The sequence below is a fragment of the Leptidea sinapis genome, chromosome 2 (assembly GCF_905404315.1).
Source record: "Leptidea sinapis chromosome 2, ilLepSina1.1, whole genome shotgun sequence".
NCBI lineage: Eukaryota > Metazoa > Arthropoda > Insecta > Lepidoptera > Pieridae > Leptidea > Leptidea sinapis.
Window position 1 is genome coordinate 4,920,276 of NC_066266.1, and position 19,741 is coordinate 4,940,016.

General features: G+C 35.1%; 1 protein-coding gene and 2 long non-coding RNA genes across 3 annotated transcripts; 1 reads left to right on the forward strand and 2 right to left on the reverse strand.

Annotated features, from left to right (window-relative positions):
• Positions 1 to 1,276: 1,276 nt before the first annotated feature.
• On the reverse strand, positions 1,277 to 4,388 carry LOC126976744 (uncharacterized). The gene is made up of 4 exons (XR_007731969.1): positions 4,240 to 4,388; positions 2,493 to 2,565; positions 2,244 to 2,424; positions 1,277 to 1,415 (listed from the first exon to the last, which is right to left on the reverse strand). It is a non-coding gene; the product is annotated as an uncharacterized LOC126976744 (long non-coding RNA).
• LOC126976765 (uncharacterized) lies at positions 4,377 to 6,539 on the forward strand. The gene is made up of 2 exons (XR_007731976.1): positions 4,377 to 4,523; positions 5,990 to 6,539. It is a non-coding gene; the product is annotated as an uncharacterized LOC126976765 (long non-coding RNA).
• Positions 6,540 to 6,641: 102 nt separating this feature from the next.
• Positions 6,642 to 19,539, reverse strand: LOC126976731 (uncharacterized). Its single transcript, XM_050825243.1, has 3 exons — positions 19,464 to 19,539; positions 16,093 to 16,321; positions 6,642 to 7,363 (listed from the first exon to the last, which is right to left on the reverse strand). Exons 1-3 carry the CDS (start codon positions 19,500 to 19,502, stop codon positions 7,113 to 7,115), a joined length of 519 nt encoding a protein of 172 aa, XP_050681200.1. The 5' UTR covers positions 19,503 to 19,539; the 3' UTR covers positions 6,642 to 7,112.
• Positions 19,540 to 19,741: the final 202 nt, after the last annotated feature.

Sequence of the window (19,741 nt, forward strand, 5' to 3'; positions counted from 1 at the left end):
CGATGTCAAATCTCTTAATGGCCGCCGATCGGCTTGTATTAGTGTAAGTGTATGTGTGGAGCTATGTATTTACACGTTTACCGGCTTGTTTTGGTGCCTCACTGTTATGTAAGGTGCCGCGGAGTCATTGTGCCATTTAGTTCTATTAAACGATAAAACTGAAAAAAATTTTTGGGATGTACATACAAGTTCAATAAGAGGTAAAGAATAGATTTTTAGTAATCTAGGCAACATGACCAATATATACCGATTCAATACCAATATATATTAATCTGCTAAGCTTCTAAGAATAATGATACAACAACGAATTAATATTGGAACAACAATTGTACAGAGTAACGCCCTAACTCGTCAACGGTTGAAGCAGAAATGTGTTGACTCCATTTTTTTTTGCGCCGAGACAAAGTGCCAACCCACTAAACACCACTGAGGTAGGGCGAGGGCGAGAGAGGGCTTTGGGCAAGTGCCCTCTTAGTCTTCATCGAAGGCGACGTTCTCTTGGGGATAGAGAGGCGCAAGCGGCACGGCAGCGGATGTTGACGCCAGTGAGAGTAAGTTTTATGGATATCTCCACCCTATTCTCCTTCCTCTTTCAACAGTATATTATTCTCTGTTTCCGCGAACCACTAATGTGCAAATGAAGTATCTACTATGATAGACATGCAAAAGAAATATGATGGTACAAAAGTCAAAATTGGATAGTTTTATTCGTGTGTGTTAAAGAACCTGGATAGCCATTTTTTTAAACATCCACTTATTACTAAAGCTATCTACTTATGTTGAAGAATAAGAAAGAAAGTATACAATTGCTCTCATTAGTCATAATAGTATAATAACCAAGAATTTTCTTCACTTGTGTAGGTACCTTATTTACACTACAATATGCTTTTTTAGATATATAAGGTTCATAGAACTTTTAAAGCTATTGAATCCCAGTTTTGGAGAGTCATTGTAAAACCTCACACAAGCTTTAATATTTTCGAATGTTAATTTATAACTTGAGATAGAAGGCCCCTTAAGTAGGGACTGAATAAATTGACAGACTTGGTATTACATGGACCTCACAATTTCTTACGGCAGAAGAACTGAGTTCCGAGACTTGGTTTTTTTACAAGTTTTGTTTTCGATGGCATTAAAATATATCGGAAATGTATCAAAACACCAATATACTTGGCGATCTAATAAAAACCGCAGTCAGGATAACTGAAGTTCTAGGTCTTCAATGCGAAAATTTCAAACGTAAAAACACCCAAAAAGCACTAATCAAACAACGAACGATTTTGGTAAGTCATCTAATCAAGATATCTGCGACGAGAAGGGAATAACTTTTCATACACCATATTCACGTCCGACGGATGAGGTTTTGGCAAATCCCGTCTGGCTGCTCTACCTATAGGTATATAGTCGTATGGTACCTGAAACACAAGGTATTAAATCGTATTGTTACGAGCTACGGGTTTGTGGATAGAAAAGTCATTAAACTCTAACCCTCTTATTCATAATGGTCCCCTAACTTAAAACAGCTGCTAAGGAGTGTTATTTCTCATTCTGACTTAGGTCAATAGAAGAAGACAGAGTGAGAATTAGCAATGCTTTAAGTTAGCAGACTATTATGAATAAGGGGGTAAGGATTTGTTATAAAAAAATACAAGTATTTAAGAGGGACTTATATAACATCATCAGCCGGAAGATGTCCACTGCTGGACAAAGGCTTTCCACAAAGATCTCCAAGACGATCGGTCCTGCGCTGCCCTCATCCAACGTATTCCGACAATCTTGACCAGATCGTTGGTCCATCTTGCGGGAGACCTACCACTATTGCGTCTTCCGATACGTGGTCACGATTCTTCAAACTATAGGCCCTGCCCACTGCCACTTCAGTTTCGCTATCATTTGAACTATGTCAGTGACTTTGGTTCTCCTACGGATCTCCTCATTTCTGATTCGATCTCGCAGGAAAACTCCGAGCATATCTCCCTCCCTATCCCTCTCCATTGCCCTCATAGCAACCATGAGCTTTCTCATCACGCCCAAAGTAAGCGACCACGTCTGCGTACCGTATATCATCAGGCATGGTCACCACCAAGCTCGGTTTCATAGGTCGTAGTATATTTCGCATGGGATTCATCATTCATCATAAATTTCTTTAAACAAAAAATTATGACAAAATTTACACCTATTAATATTATAAAAACACAAAATATTTTTTTAATATTTAAAACATAATACAAAACATTAATTACCTGCGCTTCAACATTAATCATAGTAATCATGAGTAAAGTAAAAATGTAAACAAATTTCATTATCAGCTCCTTTCAGCCTCGATCGTAAATTTAATCCAACCTTTTCACTTCTAATTCAATTTTGCAATTTTTAAAACAATTCACGTTTTTCAATTAACTCTTCGGAGTATTTGATTTATGCCTGCAAGAAGTAAAGGTGTTTTTATTCGCCGAAAAAGATTAAGAGAATTTAATTGGATTGATTGTTACCTTGTTAATTTTGCGCCAGTAATTCATTTGCAAGATGCTTCGTTCTATTAACATCCAGGAGTGACGGATATCACTATGAAAATATCAAACAGTTTATTTTCTTTTACTTTACCTTATTTAACAAACCAACAGTATTCATGCACAAATGTAAAAATATCAACAAGGAGACATATAACTAAAAGACACATAGTAATAATATCAGTAACTGGCATGTGCAAAAGATTTAGAGACATACAGATTATTTTAAGAGGAACAAAAATTATAGTAATTTTTACAAATTAGCTCCCTTATGCAGGGAGTCGTCAATGACATTACGACGAATTCAGGTTGACGTGGAATTAAATAAATTGAGTTGCTGATTATTTTCAGTATGTGTATTAAATTGGCGATTACAAATACGATTGATACAGGAGTCATAAGCTAGTTTAGTACGGACACGATTAAGCTTAAATATGTTGTAGGTAGATCCAAACTGTGCGTTTAAGGATTTAACAATTGAAATTTATTCTTCGTAATAAAAAAGTTTCCATTTGATTATTAATTATTTTATGAAGTAGCTATGTGGCAATCAGCACACGACACAAGCAAAGATTTTGTTGTATGTAGTAATATTGTTTGCAATTAAGATTAAAACGTCTTTATTTAATTACTAGATGACCTAGCAAACGTTGTATTGCCATATAAATTGTTAAAAAATATTCAATATAAAATATTGGATATAAAAAATAGAATTTGATCGATTCTCAGACCTACAAGATATTCACATAAAATTTCATACTAACTTATATAAATTAAATTTTGTATCCATAAATTTATGATTATCACAATTATCCAAAAACTACACTGCCTATAAGGAATATAGGCAGAAGGTATTATTTCAAAACAATCTAGGTAATTATTGCAAAAGTTTTTCGTAAGCCATAATTTCGTCGAGTTTTATCAAAGCCCCAACATACAATTTTCTGATTAGAATCTAAAATATTCACGCGAAAGTTTGTTCGTTTTACGGCAAGAAATGACAAGTAATGACTTGTGAAATATGTCTGGGCCTAATATTGACATGAGCAGTGTTATGTTGTTATATACATATGTGAGAATGAAGTTAATATAAGAATCTTAGATTAAGGATTGATCTCCGCTGCTCCAACTAGATAACACAGGCGTAGTCGCAAAGTGTGGCAACTAATACTACGCCCAAGTGGGCGCACTCGAGCCATTCTCGAACAATGTGTGACGTAGACGTGCCATATGTACGGTTAAACTTTACTAATAATTGAAACTAAAATTGCGTTTGCGTAGTAAAACTTTGAAAAAATAATGCTAAAGACACTGGAATCTTATAACATCAGTAAGTATTTTGTATTTTATTGATTTCAATGTAAAATAACACGAAGCATATGTTACAAAATTTGAAAGATGCCATTGAGTGTCAAGATGCACACAAGTATCCAATAGTTGCCGTAATGAAAAGCTATTGTTCTTAGGTAGTGTGGTATCTAGTGTTGCGCAGTAGAGACCAATTCTTAATCTATGATAAAAATATAAGGTGTCCTTAGAATAATTACAAATTACTCGGCGTTATTGCAAAGGAGCAAAATCCCCTTTTTTTTCCTTATGTTCTTTCTTACTGTTTGTGTATAAAACCTTTTTTAATTATTCAATTATAAAGTTCAACCGACAAATACATACATAGTGTGTGAATATAAAATAATCCAAAGACGAAAAAACTTTTAATAGTAATACCTACACTGTACTTTGGACTTTCAAATGTTTTACATCTTCTATTTCATAAACTAAAGTTAATTCTGCAAAACAATTTCTGAAAGTCATTCACTGCGTAACAAAATGCGCAATCTGATACTATAAGTTTATACAATAAAGGAAATTCGATCAAAACAGGACCATTGCAAATTTATCATAAAACATTTTACGACACAACACTTGATTTTATAATGCGTACACAACATTATCAACATGATGTTATTTAAAGTATTTACATTATTGATGTACGCATTTTTGTGTCTTACAGCTGTGAGTACAGATTTTAAAATCTTATGGGATTTTTATCTAAGAGGAGATTTGGTACAACCGAAAAATCGATAGTAGTCAAGACTGTATCAAATCACAAACGGTATTCGAATGGGCTTATTTCATACCCTTCTCCTATCTTCAGTTTGTTAATGTTACTCATATAACTTAAATTAGCTGCAAATTTTGTGACTTCTGCAGTGTTTTCAAGTTGAGCCACAATCATTGCCTTTGTGGACCAACTTAAATTTTTCATTTTATATGAATAATGGCAATCACATGGATTGCAGTGATTTATGGCCAAACGTTTGCCATTTTTTCTATAAAAGAATCTTTCTCTTATTTTTTGTGATAAATATTTGCTTTTTATACATATGTGCTATATAAACGAAGGACAAAGACACGAGTGTAAAGTTCAAGTCATGGTAAGTGATCACTGCCGTCCAGACTCTCCCGAAACACCAGAAAAATCACAGGAGCGTTATCATAGTATACCCATGTCGTATTGATTCGGAAATACCGTGAAAGGAAGTCCATTCCACGGACGGAAGGATTCGAGCAGGTTTAAGATTCCTTGATGACAGTGCAAGATAATCGACGAATTTACAAGTGGGAGGCTCCTTTGCACCGGATGGCGGCTAGATTATGGGTACCACAACGGGCCTATTTCTGCAGTGAAGCAGTAATGTGTAATAAGCATTACTGTGTTTCGGAATGAAGGGCGCCGTAGCTAGTGAAATTACTGGGCTAATGAGACTTGACATCTTATGTCTCAAGGTGACGAGCGCAGTTGTATATCCGCCCAGAACTTTTGGGTTTTTCAATAAGATTGGGTGGCAAAAAAAAAGTCCAAACACATCATATTTCACGTAATGTTAGCTGATCACCGCTGACCATACTCTATTGAAACACCAGAGGAATCACGGTGTACCCTCTCTCCTTTGAACCCATGCCATATCATTGCACGAGTACAAATGGTTTGAGCTGATATTGTCATACAGAGATAAGGACAGCATATGTGACCTGCCTTTTAGCAGAATTGGGTATAACTTGAAATTTCAAGGCCCAATATTTCGATAATTGGTGAAGTACTTACAGTGTGTTCATTATGTGACATGCAGTGATAAGTAAACTAGATATTTAAAGAGGTTAACGCACAACTTCAATGTTTTGCTTTAAAACAATCACTCAAATGAAGGCTCATTTAGCCCATTATTCCACGACCTTCGCTACTCTAGTGAGGGTCTAATTAAAGTTCCTTTTGGCACTAGTCGTAGTAGCTATTAGTAACAAAGCTAAGTATAATACATCCAAGCAGCTGCCTTTCTTGAGATAGGTTGCAAATTAGATGACTTCAGTGGATGCGGTGGTACGCCTTTTGCCGAACGAGTTTTTAGCATGGGTCTTCAAGCTCGATCACTCGTCCAACTGACACATAAAACTAACATTTATTATAACATTATTTCTAGCCACAACAAACAGATATAAATAATCAACTAGATACAACAACAAAAGCAGAAAATGTATCAGATACAAGTTTAAAAACCGTGAACATTTCCGAAGAAAATGAAATTCCCGATGTAATAGTAACAACAGAAGTAAACGCTGCAAAAGAACTGAAACATGATGTATTTTATAATCTACAAAGGCTTATAATGCGGCCAATTGAAATATTATTACGAGAGCCTAAGGTTAACATGGTGCTTAGAAATATTGGCACTTGTATCGTAAATGGGGCTATGGAAATTTTATCATATTATGTCCCTACTCCATTTATGCCATTGATAGCGACCGCTGCAGGTGCACTTATTCCGTTTGAACCAGTTGTTACATTGAGACGAAGAATGCCGGTGACCAGTTATAGAAGGGCTTTCAAAACTGCTGTGAATAGTTTTCTAAATACTTTTGACGAGTATAAAGTTGACAATGATGACGAAGATCCATACATGACAAGAAGATTTAACAGACGATTTTTGAATGAAATTCCAAATGAAAAAATTAAATCCATTTAATTCGTAATTCTTATGTTTTCTTCATAATCCAGACCAAAAAAGTATTGATGTTCTAATAATACCTAGTACAATAATATCGGACTAGTACACTACTACCCAGTACAATATATACGCACTAACCGATATCATTGCATGAGAATTAAAAAGTTACTAGTCCTTAAAGAGCATGCGTACTTTTTAAGGAAATATTCATATTACATTGTTTATGGAATACCACCAAAAAAAGTTAGTTTTGATGCTAGATAACACTTTAGAAATTAATAGGTAAATAATAACGTAGTAAATAAAATTTCATTTCATTTCATTTCATAACAGAGATAGTATATAAATCTTAGCATATACTGAATCAGGTCAAGCATTTTCCTAAATAGATGCAGTAGAATATTTACATATAAAGGAGTTGTCGAGCAATCACAGAGTACTGTATGCCGAAACATTCCAGCACTTAGCTATATGTTAATATGGTGACGAAGTCCAATTTGATGCTAACCACGCTATTTGATATGCTCTTTGACATGACTATACATTACCAGAACAGACTTTCATTCTGGGGCATAAGGTTACATAAATAAAACAATAATTACTCCTCAAAGTTTTCAAGATTTGTCATCATTGTAACAACGCCAAAATGTGGACAAAAAAATGTAGTTCTGATCTTAGCCGTTGTTCCTCTGAGTATCTTAGGGACATATAAAGTTGGGGCCTCTTTGTCGGCAATTCGTTTCTTCTTCCTTCTAGGTTGCATTTTGGCTTTAGTAGTGAATGTAACCTTTGAAGATTCTACATTCGTCTTAGATGTGCTGTTGCTGTTCTTTCGAAGATTTCCTGTCTCTAAAATAAATATATTTTAAGTTATCGGCCTGTAATTTTTGTTAGAGTTATACGCGTGGGGGCCTTATACATAAATTGAAAACCTTTTTCTTTGGAGTGCAATCACCCGAAAACTTATCACCGTATCGTAATGGGACTTAAATGAGCATTCAATCCGGAAATTTCCGTAGATAACTACTTTATTTTTCAATCCAATAAACGCTTTTAAAAAATACGATTTATTTTATACATTTTTCCCTCATATGTAAGCAATGATATTTGAAAGTATAGGTTACCTAGACAACATTCGGTGTTTGTAAATGATACACAAACGCAAACATGAATAATTGAACATTGCAATAGCACACTACATTACGATTACACGTCAAAGAAGGATAGTAAATGCAATCATCGCAAGTGAAAAAGAGATAAGTCAAATTTGCTAATTACTTCGTATTTGCATAGCAAAAACACAGAATCATTCACCAGATATGATTTTTTACCGTATACCGTGATTTATCCCTAAAATACGATTAATTCATGAGTTCATGTAATAAAAGTTTTAAAGTGGTAAAACTACATTTAAATTAGATAAATTAGGTGTTATTCATTAAAAAAAAATGAATATTGATTATAATATATAGCCATAATGAATTATTTGTACTGAAAATAATAAAAAACATACAGACATATGAAAACAAAACCGAAATGTATTAACAATAAGGGTTCCATTTTTACAATTGTACTAACGACGGCTCCCAAAAAGTTTTAAGTTTACTATTATTATTTCTTGTATATTATATTATGTATGAATGTATTTCTGTTGTGGGTTTATTACAATAAGACAATGGGAGAAACAGAAAATGATCCATTGATTCTTCTGTAGTTAGCAAGGGATATACCGAAAGGGCTCCTACGCAAGCAGATAGCACTTACCTACTGTCTACGTCCGCTATCTACCTTAAAACTTGTTTTTGTAGTTTGGTAGTTCAGCTATACGCACTTGTTTATTAAAAAATATTAAATTTCGTATTACATTCACTGCAACAACGCCTTTTTACATCATTTCCTATATACTACCTCGACAATTCCGCAGCAAACAGGGTAGTTGCGGTATATTCGGAGTATTATCGTATCGTTCCAAATGTGCCGTTGTCGATTTTGCGAGTAGACCTCCTGGTACGTTACATACATTCCAAGATTAAGTACTAATAAAATATCAAATAGCCTGCTATTACTAATCTCATTCTATACTACCTTTATTATAAGACTTCGAAAGCCAGAACTTATTATAATTATCATAATATTATTTAAGAAAGACTAACTAACTAACTAGAAAACTCAAATTTCGCAATCAAGCGGTTACGAACGCTATGTATTCTGCCTACGATTTCACTTCTGGTTGATTAATCTATGACACATACTATTTGTCCTTGTCGCGCTGCAGTTGACATCATATTCTCTATCTTGCTCGAACCACCACGTTAATAATTCGAGATTTATTTGTAAATGAGAAATAAAATACAATTACGAAGTTCTTTTATATAATTTCGTATGGTATGAAATACCTTCACTCTTATATATCTTGCAAACATAGTTTTTACATTTTCTTAAGACACAGGTTGGCATTTTTGATTATTATTGTCACGGCACGAAAACGTTCGGCTTAGTTCGCTGCTATTAGCCGACTAAATGAAGTTACGACAATTGTCTGAATTTGTCTGCAACATTTTGCGCGCGCTAGTGCGATATCTACCTCTTTATTGTATATAATATCATTGTATGTAAGCCACTGCGAAGTTTAACCGGATTAACTAGTAACTTGTCATTTGATATTTGCCATACCCCTTGTCACACATGACAAGACACAAGAATGTCAAGATCAATTGCTATCAATCCAAGTAATTCTCTTGCACAACTACTTAGGCAAGAATAATTTACTAACATTTCTCTTATTATATAATACTAAGAAATTAAAAACTTTTCGAAAAGAAGGTGAACAATATTCGTAATAAAAAACAAGCCAAGTAAAACGACTTACAGAAAATTGTTGCTTTGCTAATTATAGGGTTACGTTAGACCAGAACCATTGAAAATATAATAGACGTTCTAGGTACTTTTATTTTAAACTGTTTCTCATATTATTTCACAAGTATTTTCTAGCTCATACTTGGAATATCTGTTCTGTTCTTGAACAGACGTGAATGAGTACTTATAAATTAATGCATATAATATACTTGCCCGTCCTGCATCTAAGGATGCCATAAGTCTGTTTGAATCTATAAGTCTTATTTGTTGAAGACTGTATAACTTGCTTTTCCTTTTCTTATTTTTTTAAGTAGTTTGTTAAGTTAAGAACTTTGTTTTAATGTTAATGTACTTAGATTATAATGGAGCTGACATGTACATACATCTACGATCTGTGCATAATTTGTGCGACGCCTCTCTCGGACCGTCCAACCCTTGTCTGGTTAGGAGTGTAGTGCCTATCCGACGCCAACGTCACAGACCACCAACGACCCGCCGCTTTTGGAACTACAAGTCAGCAGATTGGGATAGGATGCGTTCCTTTTTTGCATCCTACCCTTGGGGCAAGTTTTGTTTCCCTTCGGATGATCCTAGTGCCTGCGCCATTGCAGTAGCCGATGTGATACTACAGGGCATGGATATTTTTATACCAAGCTCTGTAGTACTAATCGTGTATGGCACAAGGCACTCCTCTCAACACTTCCATCATTTGGGCTTCCCGAGAGCTTGTGCTAGTGGACCTCCAGCTTCCTCTCTGGGCGCAGCATACAGGTCGTTGTCGACGGATATTGCTCGAACCCGAAGCCCGTGAATGCTGGAGTGCTCCAAGACTGTGTGCTATCTCCCACGCTATTTATTCTGCATACCAATGATATGTTGGACACCTCCAATATACATTGATATGCAGACGACAGCACTGGTGATGCCGTATACACGGTCCATGCAGGTTTCTCTCGGGAAATTGTCGAGCAGTGCCGGGAGAAACTTCTATCGAGTCCTCTCTTGAGAAGGTCGCGGAATGGGGTAAATTCAACCTTGTCCAATTTAACCCCCAGAAGACTCAAGTTTGCGCGTTTACCACTAAAAAAACCCCATATGTCGTATCACCGCTCTTCGACAGCACTTCCCTTAAAGCCTCGCCTAGTATCGGAATACTGAGTCTCGAAATCTCAAGCGATGGCCAATTTCGCGTCCATCTGGAGGGCAAAGCCAAATTGGCTTCGAAGAAACTGGGCGTCATTAATAGAGCACGGCAATACTTCAAGCCGTCCCAAGCTCTACAAAGCGCAAGTCCGGCCCCACATGGAGTATTGCTGTCATCTCAGGTCTGGTGCACCCCAGTTTCAGCTCGATCCATTCCACGCGGTCGCGTGCAACGTAGAACAGCTCGAATTGTCGGGGACCCAGTGCTCTGTGAACGGCTGGATCACTTGGCGTTGCGTAGAGATGTCGCTTAATTGTGTGTCTTTTAACGCATTTATCACGGGGAGTGTTCCGAAGAGCTGTTTAACCTGATTCCTGCCGCCGAATTCCACCATATCTCACGACACGCCACAAGTTATGATATCATCCCCACCATCTGGATGTGTGGCGGTCTTCCACAGTGCGGTTTTCAAGGAGCTTTCTTCCACGTACTACAAAGCTGTGGAATGAACTTCCTTGTGCGGGGTTTCCGGGACGATACGACATGGTTACCTTCAAAAAAAGCGCGTACACCTTCCTTAAAGGCCGGCAGCGCTCCTGTGATTCCTCTGGTGTTGCAAGAGATTGTGGGCAGCGGTGATCACTTAACAACAGGTGACCCGTACGCTCGTTTGTCCTCCTATTCCATAAAGAAAAAAAAGAGACAGGATATCAAAGTTCGTATCAGTTTTAAGATGGTCGTTCACGTTGTAAGATTCCCGGAAATGTCAGATTTGTCTAAAGGCCGTTTTCAATAACCTATCTATCCTTAGTTTAACTTACTAGAGGTAGACAAATCCAAATTTTTTTACGCTTAAGTACTTAAATTTCAATAACCTATCGAAATACAGCATTGGATTATAACTATATCGGACATAGCTATTGATAGATAAGATCTTGTCATTAAACAGTGACAGCAATGTGTCCGTAACTAGAGATACGTTTTTGAAAACGGCCGTAAGGAGATGGTGTAATGAAGTGTACCTACCTACCTTAACATTTTTTTCTTATAATGATATCGTGTGTTTGTAAGACTGTATTTTACTTGATGTCATGATCAACACGCACAACAATGAACAACTACGAGGATCCTGAACATGTGACCAGCCCTGCATCGACAAATAAATGTTATAAAAATCATTAAATTCAAAAACTCGTGGTTTTTTATGGTTCCGCTTTCACAATGGCCTTTTATTCTTCGTTATTAACTTTGGTCCCTGGCCGTCCACGAGGCTAGTTCTGCAGGTCGAAAGTTCCAGAACGGAAACGTTGGAACCAAAAACGCAAATATTTTTTCTTTTGCGACACTGCAGCACTACACATCATTGTCTATAATGTAAAAAAATGTTTGACTCTTACCGTGGTTTCATAGAACCACACAATCCTTTTTTTTAAGTATTTTTAAGTAAGATTATGCGATGGTTGGGTTTCCTCATAAAAAAATAGATTAACGTGAAGAATTTTGTCAACAAGTAGCGTTTGATAACACAAAGGAGTGAGTATGCTGTTGGCTTGGCAGTTACAATTTGAAATACATACTGTAGCCAACAGTAACGTTGTACTAGCGACAAAATTAAATCGTGACCCACTTTAATGTCATTTTCCCACAGTCACAATAAACACGTAGGTCGAAATTCGCTTGAACATACATTTCCTATGTAACTGTTATCATTTTATTAGACACTGACAGTATACCAATAATTGTTACACAATAATTTTCATGCTAACCTATTTTAAATGAAGTTATTATCAGCAGGGAATCAATTTGATTAAAACTTAGTATGACGATATATGTGGACAGTGAGACGAAGGGGGAGAGAAGGTGGTACATACTCCTCTCATTACAAGTTAATGACTGTTCCCAAGAAAAATAAAATTATAACCTAACGTCAAACTATGACATTTTTAAGGGTTGGGAAGGTCCCCTCCTCCCTAACAAGTAAATGGAGAGGAAAGAGAGGGAAAGGGGGAGAAGGGAAACGGGGACCTAAGCTAACCAATTTTCATAGTACATTATTACAATCGACAGCTTTTAGCCTCCCGCCGCCATGCCAGCACTCATTCTAGTAGGTAACTAATTCTAGTAGGCTTCATAAGATACATAATAGCTTTAAGGGAAAATGTATACACTTCTTTAATAAAGTCCCAGCCACTGTTCAGGCGTTATCTATAAATAAATTTAAATGTTTTATAAAAAAAATGCTCTGTCGTAAATCCTTTTACTCCACTGCTGAATATCTAAATGATCGGACAGCCTGGGACTAGATTGTGATTATTTTATAGCAATAGAAATGACTGTACTTTTAACATTGTATATTTTTATTGAAAAGAGCGCAAAAAAGGAATGCGAGAGTTTCTTGCGCCGCTTCTTCTCTCTCAGAGCGCCATTTGTTTCCGAAGCGGTAGTAGTATCTAGTAGTTATTAGAAATGACATCAAAACGAATTCTAAAGGAATCAATTTTGAGAAAAATAAATGCCATGTAACATTTTATTAACGTGTTTTACCCGTTTTAAGTTTAGAACTTTTTTCGTTATTTTTTTGAAAACTGAATTACTTTGAAATAAGATTAATAGCACATAAACTACATTTTTTTACCTTCAAATTCATGCTAACAGATACTAAGAAGTCCAGTCCATCAATTCTGTGGATGGTACATAATTTTTTTTATTTTAACACATTTTACTGTAAAATTCTTTATTGCAACATAATAATGTACACATAAAGTTATAGCCGAGAACAGAGCTTAAACCTCCCAAACTACGACGGATATTTTATTACAGTCGTATTCCTCAGGGATACCTTTTCTTGTTACTTATTTACACTAGCCGTTCGGTGCAGAAATATTAATAGGAGTTCCTGTATCGCAGATATTACCCTATCGCAGATATTTAACTTTTAACTGATATTAAAGGTAAACGATCTATGCGGCTTAATATTTTTTTTAAATATGTTTATCGTCAATTTATTATTTTGGTCATTTGGTTCCCTATAAATGGCGAGAGCAGCGATAGCTGGTCCACGTGTAATGCTCGAGCATTCTAATGCTATAATTTAGTCTTACTTATTTTTATGTTATTAACTAATATAAAACACTTTTGTGTGTCTAACTGTAACATTTGATTAAACATTAGATATTTGCGTAAAAATTACAATTTTATTATTATTTTAACTAAACCGACGATTCAAGACCTTTCCAAATCTCATTTTCAGTGGGACAAAATTCTAATGTAAATACACAAATACGATTACACGCGTTTTAATCATTTAAAAATAATAGTTTAAAAAAAACTAAAGAACACGCTTTATATAAAATTCAACTATTTTTCTATTGTTATTTATTTTTCATTTTTTAGTTATTTTTTTTTAGATTGAATGAAGGGATTTTAATATTTGCGAATTAAAATATTTTAGTTATATTGAATGATCACTTAATTCAGTTAGCACGAGATCCCCGAACTAGCTCTTATAATAATTAGCTCAGTTAAATCACGCATTAATAATTTATAATGGAAATATAAATCCATCGCCATCTATTCGCTTCTAAACGAATTAGATAATTTAATTTTGTGGAACTGTCTTAACATGTCGCGCGTTTCCTTTGTAGTTTACAATAAATTACTAGATGGCGCTTATTAGTAATTTGTTAATTTAAAAATTATATAAATTAACAAAAATCATACTTTGCAATTGAAAAATTGAATAATTTTATCAAATTAGTGCAATGTCATCGGTCCTTGATAAATCTAGTATGAACGAACACACGTACAAATATACAAACATACAAGTGAAGCTAATATAAAGCGTGTAAAAAGTGTTTTATTTAAATGTGTAACACTCGCGTTATTCAAAAAAAATACTAAATTATACAATGTTTAATTGTATAACATCAAATCATATGTTAGAAACTATAATCACTATAATTTTGTTAAAATTTAAATGTAACTTTATTAGCCTCTGTATGTTACAATGTGTAGGTACTTAGTAAAAGCAGTTTGTTTTCCAATAAATAAATCAATTATTGTTATTGTTATTGTTTGTTATTGTTATTGTTGTTGTTTGTTATTGTTATCTTTCTAATTAGTCATAAATACCGTTACAATATACGCATATCTATATATATAAAAATGAATTGCTGTTCGTTAGTCTCGCTAAAACTCGGAACGGACTGGACCGATTTGGCTAATTTTGGCCTTGAATTATTTGTGGAAGAGTTAAGAAGGTGTAAAAGATGAAGAAATATGAAAATACTCGGAATTAAATAAAAACAACAATTTTGATTTACCTTTGATGTGTCCCCCGTCGTTCAGAAATCAAATTAAAATAATAGTTTAAAATGAATAACTTTAATAAGTTTACTAATGAATTTTCTTTGTAACTTTTTTAGGAGGTATAAAATAAACTTAATTTTAGGAAACTATAGTAGGTAGATTAAATACAGTTGTTAACTAACTATCAGATTATGTTTATGTATATTGATATATCTTAAGTTTTGTCACAAATTAAATTTCTAAACACAAACAATTTTATTTGACATACATACATACAAAAGTTTAGGTAATTTATTTATCGATTGAGGCAGTACGAAGTCTGCCGCGTCAGGTAGTTTTTAATAAATAAAATATTACCAAATATTATTATTTGAAATGGAATCTGTTATTTTTATATACTAGCGTAATTTGCTAGATGTATAGAAGGTAGATAGAATGAGTTCCATGCCACTTTTTCTCATTAAAGCTCAACCTTTTCGGAAGTAGTCATAAATGTAAAAAAAGAAATTTTTGACATTCGTAAGTGTAATTCCATGAATAAAAGTGATTTTGATGTGATTTGATTTGAATTTTTGCCAAGTAAATTATAAAAATTCTTTGTACTACATACTTCGTGAAATTAAATAAACATATGTTTAAATGAGCAAATCTTGTGTCTAAATGTTTTTGTTTCTCTATTTTGATTACATCGAAATCAGCTTCTACAGCTTGTAGATTTGTATGGAATTTATTCAAATGGGGTATTATGACACGTACGAGTAAAAAAAGAAGGACTCCGCGCCGTGATATTAGCAAGTGAAGCACCGTTATGCTAGTGTGTGTGCGGTTACGGGGGATACTATTGACCCAATTTTTTCTCCCTTAAATAATCATATTTGGCTACAAATACTTATATACCTAATATCGTTTTTACACTTTTTCACAACGCACGATGGCATTTTTTAAATATTTTATTGAGACGCAAAGTGATCTGTCACAGACCTTGACAATTCTCATAATGGCCGCCTATCGGCCTGTAGTAATGTAAGTGTGTGCGTGGGGCTATGTATTTACATGTTAATCGGCTTGTTTTGGTGCTACACTGTTATGTAAGGTGACACGGAGTCCTTTTTTTTTACTAGTCCGTGTATTATGATTGCAAAAAACTGATCCACCTAGATATCGTCTTACGAATTTTTCGGAGATTTTTAGCAGAACGCGGTCTTGTTAATTTGAATTATAATCAAATACATTTCAATATTATGTCTTCACAATAATAAAAAAATTTCACCTGGTTCCAGCTCCATTCCTTCCCAATAATGTCGGAATCCGTTTTTGTCCATAAACACTCTTTTGGTAGGAAATACATCATTGTTCCTTTTTTGTATGAAATCTACAAAATGATCTCTCACGTAGTGGACGGTCGGCTTTAGAACGTTGTATTGTTGACCTTTATATGTAAGCTGCGATATCTTTTGTAAATCTAAATGAGCTGGGAATAGTGATTCCGTTTCTTGAAACTGTAATAATATTATAATATATTTTAACAAATAAACTGTGTGTACTTATGTAACACGCAAGAAGTTATACATCTTTGGCCTAACAAAGCAATAATCCTTAAAATTATTTATTCCTCGTGGTATTGCACGTTTGTAGAAAGAACAATATTGTAAAAACCGTGCAACGGTGGCTTTGACAATTAATTATTAAATAACGAATATGGCTGTATGGGCTTGAACCCTTTGCCTATCCTAATAATGGACGAAGAAAATAAAAAAATAACGAATGTCGCATACGTCAGAAAATGTTAGGAACCAACTTCACCCCATTATAGTAATACCAACTTATCTGTGAAGTGGCAAAAATAGGAACTACGGTCGCCATGTTGAAATGTCATTCGACTGTCAGTGTTAACTACTTTCGAGTATTCCGTGTGCTTTATTGCGATACTTCTGAATTTTAAGCGTTAAATATGCCCCGACTTTTGTGCACATTGGAATTAATGATGACCGATGTAGCCGAATGGTTAGTGACCCTGACTACTAAGCTAGAGGTCCCGGGTTCGAATCCCGGTAGCTGCAATCATGTATATGATGAATATGGATGTTTGTTTCCGAGTCATGGATGTTCATATGTATTTATGTATGTTTAAGTTATTGTATTAAATATATCGTTGTATTGTTGCCATAGTACAGGCTAGCCTAGTTTGGGGTAAGATAATTTGTGTGTGTCAATAGTATTATTATTATATATTTATTATTAATTAGCAACACAGAAGCGATGATGGCGACACCCATTAGTTCACATATAAGTTGGTGACACTGTACTTTTGTGTTACAGTGATACGCGCGCATTTTAAAATTTCACTCTCATCATGTTTTCATAACGCGCCTAAGGAAGTATAACTTCAAAAATGGTGCGTGTACCTACCTACCTACCTAGTACCTATTAATGTACGTTTGCAAGAATTGTTCTTAAATATTTGGGAGGAAAATTTATGTGAAAATCAATATCTAACTTGGTTTCGTCTTATTATTTAAGAGCAAACTCCAGTCAGTGTGCCGCTTATATGGAAAAAATTGCGAATACGCCACATTTTGAACGTAGTTCATGTGGCGTACCGCCACCAGGTATGGTCAGGAACTCAACAAGAATACTATTCTTCGGCCTCAAGTCATGACTCATACTAAGCAGCTCCCCAGTGCCGTTGCTTATTTGTTCGTTTTTCTCAGGGTGGATTTCGGACTTCTATACTTAATATGTAAGCGCATCCCACTGAGCTTTCCTAACCCTAACCCTGTCGCTGAATGGTCGGAGACTCTTTATTATCTGGTGGCCTATCCGTAATCTGACGCTAATGATCTCCGGCTATCACAGCTTCGAATCTGCCTCTCTATAATCTATCTGCAGAGAAATCTCAATGACGCCAATAAAGTTTTCTTTTTTTACGTAAACGATTATAACTGTAACAAACTAAGGAATCTTTACTCGAACTTTAGACGACATCCTTCGCGACGACACAAGTGGCACTGCATAATTTTTTACCGACAACTGTGTAGGTGCTGGCGGCATGTTTTCTTCAAGTCAGTAAAACGTAAGTAACGAAAGTAAAAGGCCTTACTATCTATCTTACCAATGTGAGGCTTCTTTGCACCGGATGCCGGCTAGATTATGGGTATCCCAACAGCGCCTATTTCTGCCATGAAGCAGTGATGTGTAAGCATTATTGTGTTTCGGTGTGAAGCGCGCCGTAGGTAATGAAATTACTGGGGAAATAAGTCTTAACATCTTATGTCTCAAGGTGACGGGCACAATTGTAGTGCTGCTCGCTTGTAATGGGCGTATCAATTACCATCAGCTGACCGTCATGATCGTCTCGTGCCTTACTGCAATTAAAAAATATATTTCGGTCACACAGTGAGAAGAACAGATGAGAGCCTTGAAAAGCTGATCGTAGTTGGGAACATTGAAGGGAAACGAGCGCGCGGACTGTACCCTAAGTGAAAAAGCCCACCCCTAAACTAAGTTCTGCTCGGTTATTAGAGATGCAACGGACAGACACTGAAAGAGGCAGACTGTAGGATGCATCACACTACCAGCATCCTCACCCGACCTTATCCCACGAATGAACAACTGCATAGGTCTACGCTTGCAGTTAACAGCTCAGCCCCAACGTACTTATTCTGTACAAATTACAGGAGTTTTTTATCTTAGTTGTTACTATTTAAGTAAATTGCATTACCTTTTAAATTGTACTTACGTATCAACGGGTTTCATTGGAATAGTTAAGGGTGAGCTGAGAGGAAGTAGAATTTTCTTCAATCAAACTATCATATTATAAAAAAAACAACAAATTTTGTCTCTGTTGTACCATCGACAAAATTGATTCATGATCCACGATGCTGATAATTCTTTTAAAACCATAAAAACAGTTAAGCTTAAATTTAGGATTGGTCTCCGCTGCTCTCCAACTAGATGTCGCACTACCTAAGGACAATAGCTTTTTTATTTGCTTATTTATTACTCAACTGTTAGATGCTTGTATGGGGCATCTTGACACTCAATGGCACCTATCAAATTTTGTAACATACGCTTCGTGTTATTTTACATTGAAATTAAAAAAAAACATACAAAATACTTAGTGATGATATGTGATCCCAGTGTCTTTCTTATTTCGTGTAGTATTCTTTTTACAAATTTTTACTACGCAACCCGGGATTTTAGTTTCAATTATTAGTAAAGTTTAACAGAAAATGTGGTACGTCAACGTCACACATTGTTCGAGACTGGCTCGAGAACGCCCACTTAGGCGTAGTATTAGACACCGCACTATGTGAATACAGTTACGTATCTAGTTGGAGTGCAGCGTATACCAATCCTTAATCTAAGCAGTTAGGTTTATATTTTGATGAAATAGTTTGTATGACAATGGGTGGTCTGTCAGAGTCTAATAAAATGATATTAGTTACTTAGTAAATGTATGTTCAAGCGAATATCGACCTACTTGTTTATTATGACTGCAGGAAAATGACATTAAAATGGGTGATAATTCAATTTTGTCGATAGGACCTTAATGTATTCTTCTGGATATTTCTAGAGCCAGGGTGATAACTAAGGCTTAATTACGTATTTTATATTTTTCTTAAATAACAATTTACTCACATTAAAATATACACAGCAAAACCAAATAAATACGAGCATATCGAATTCGTAGCTAGCAGGTAACTAATTGATTTGCAACGGTCCACAGATCTTGTGATTACCATTTATAGTTCGTAAGATTAAAATACGAAGAATTGACTTAAATATCATACTGTTTTGTTTTAATTTATACACCTGATATTTTAGACAGAATTGCTATGTCTGTCTAAAATAGGTCATCAGAAGGTCATCAACCACTGACCTGTATAAATACCACTGGACAGGCTGTTCCATATGTT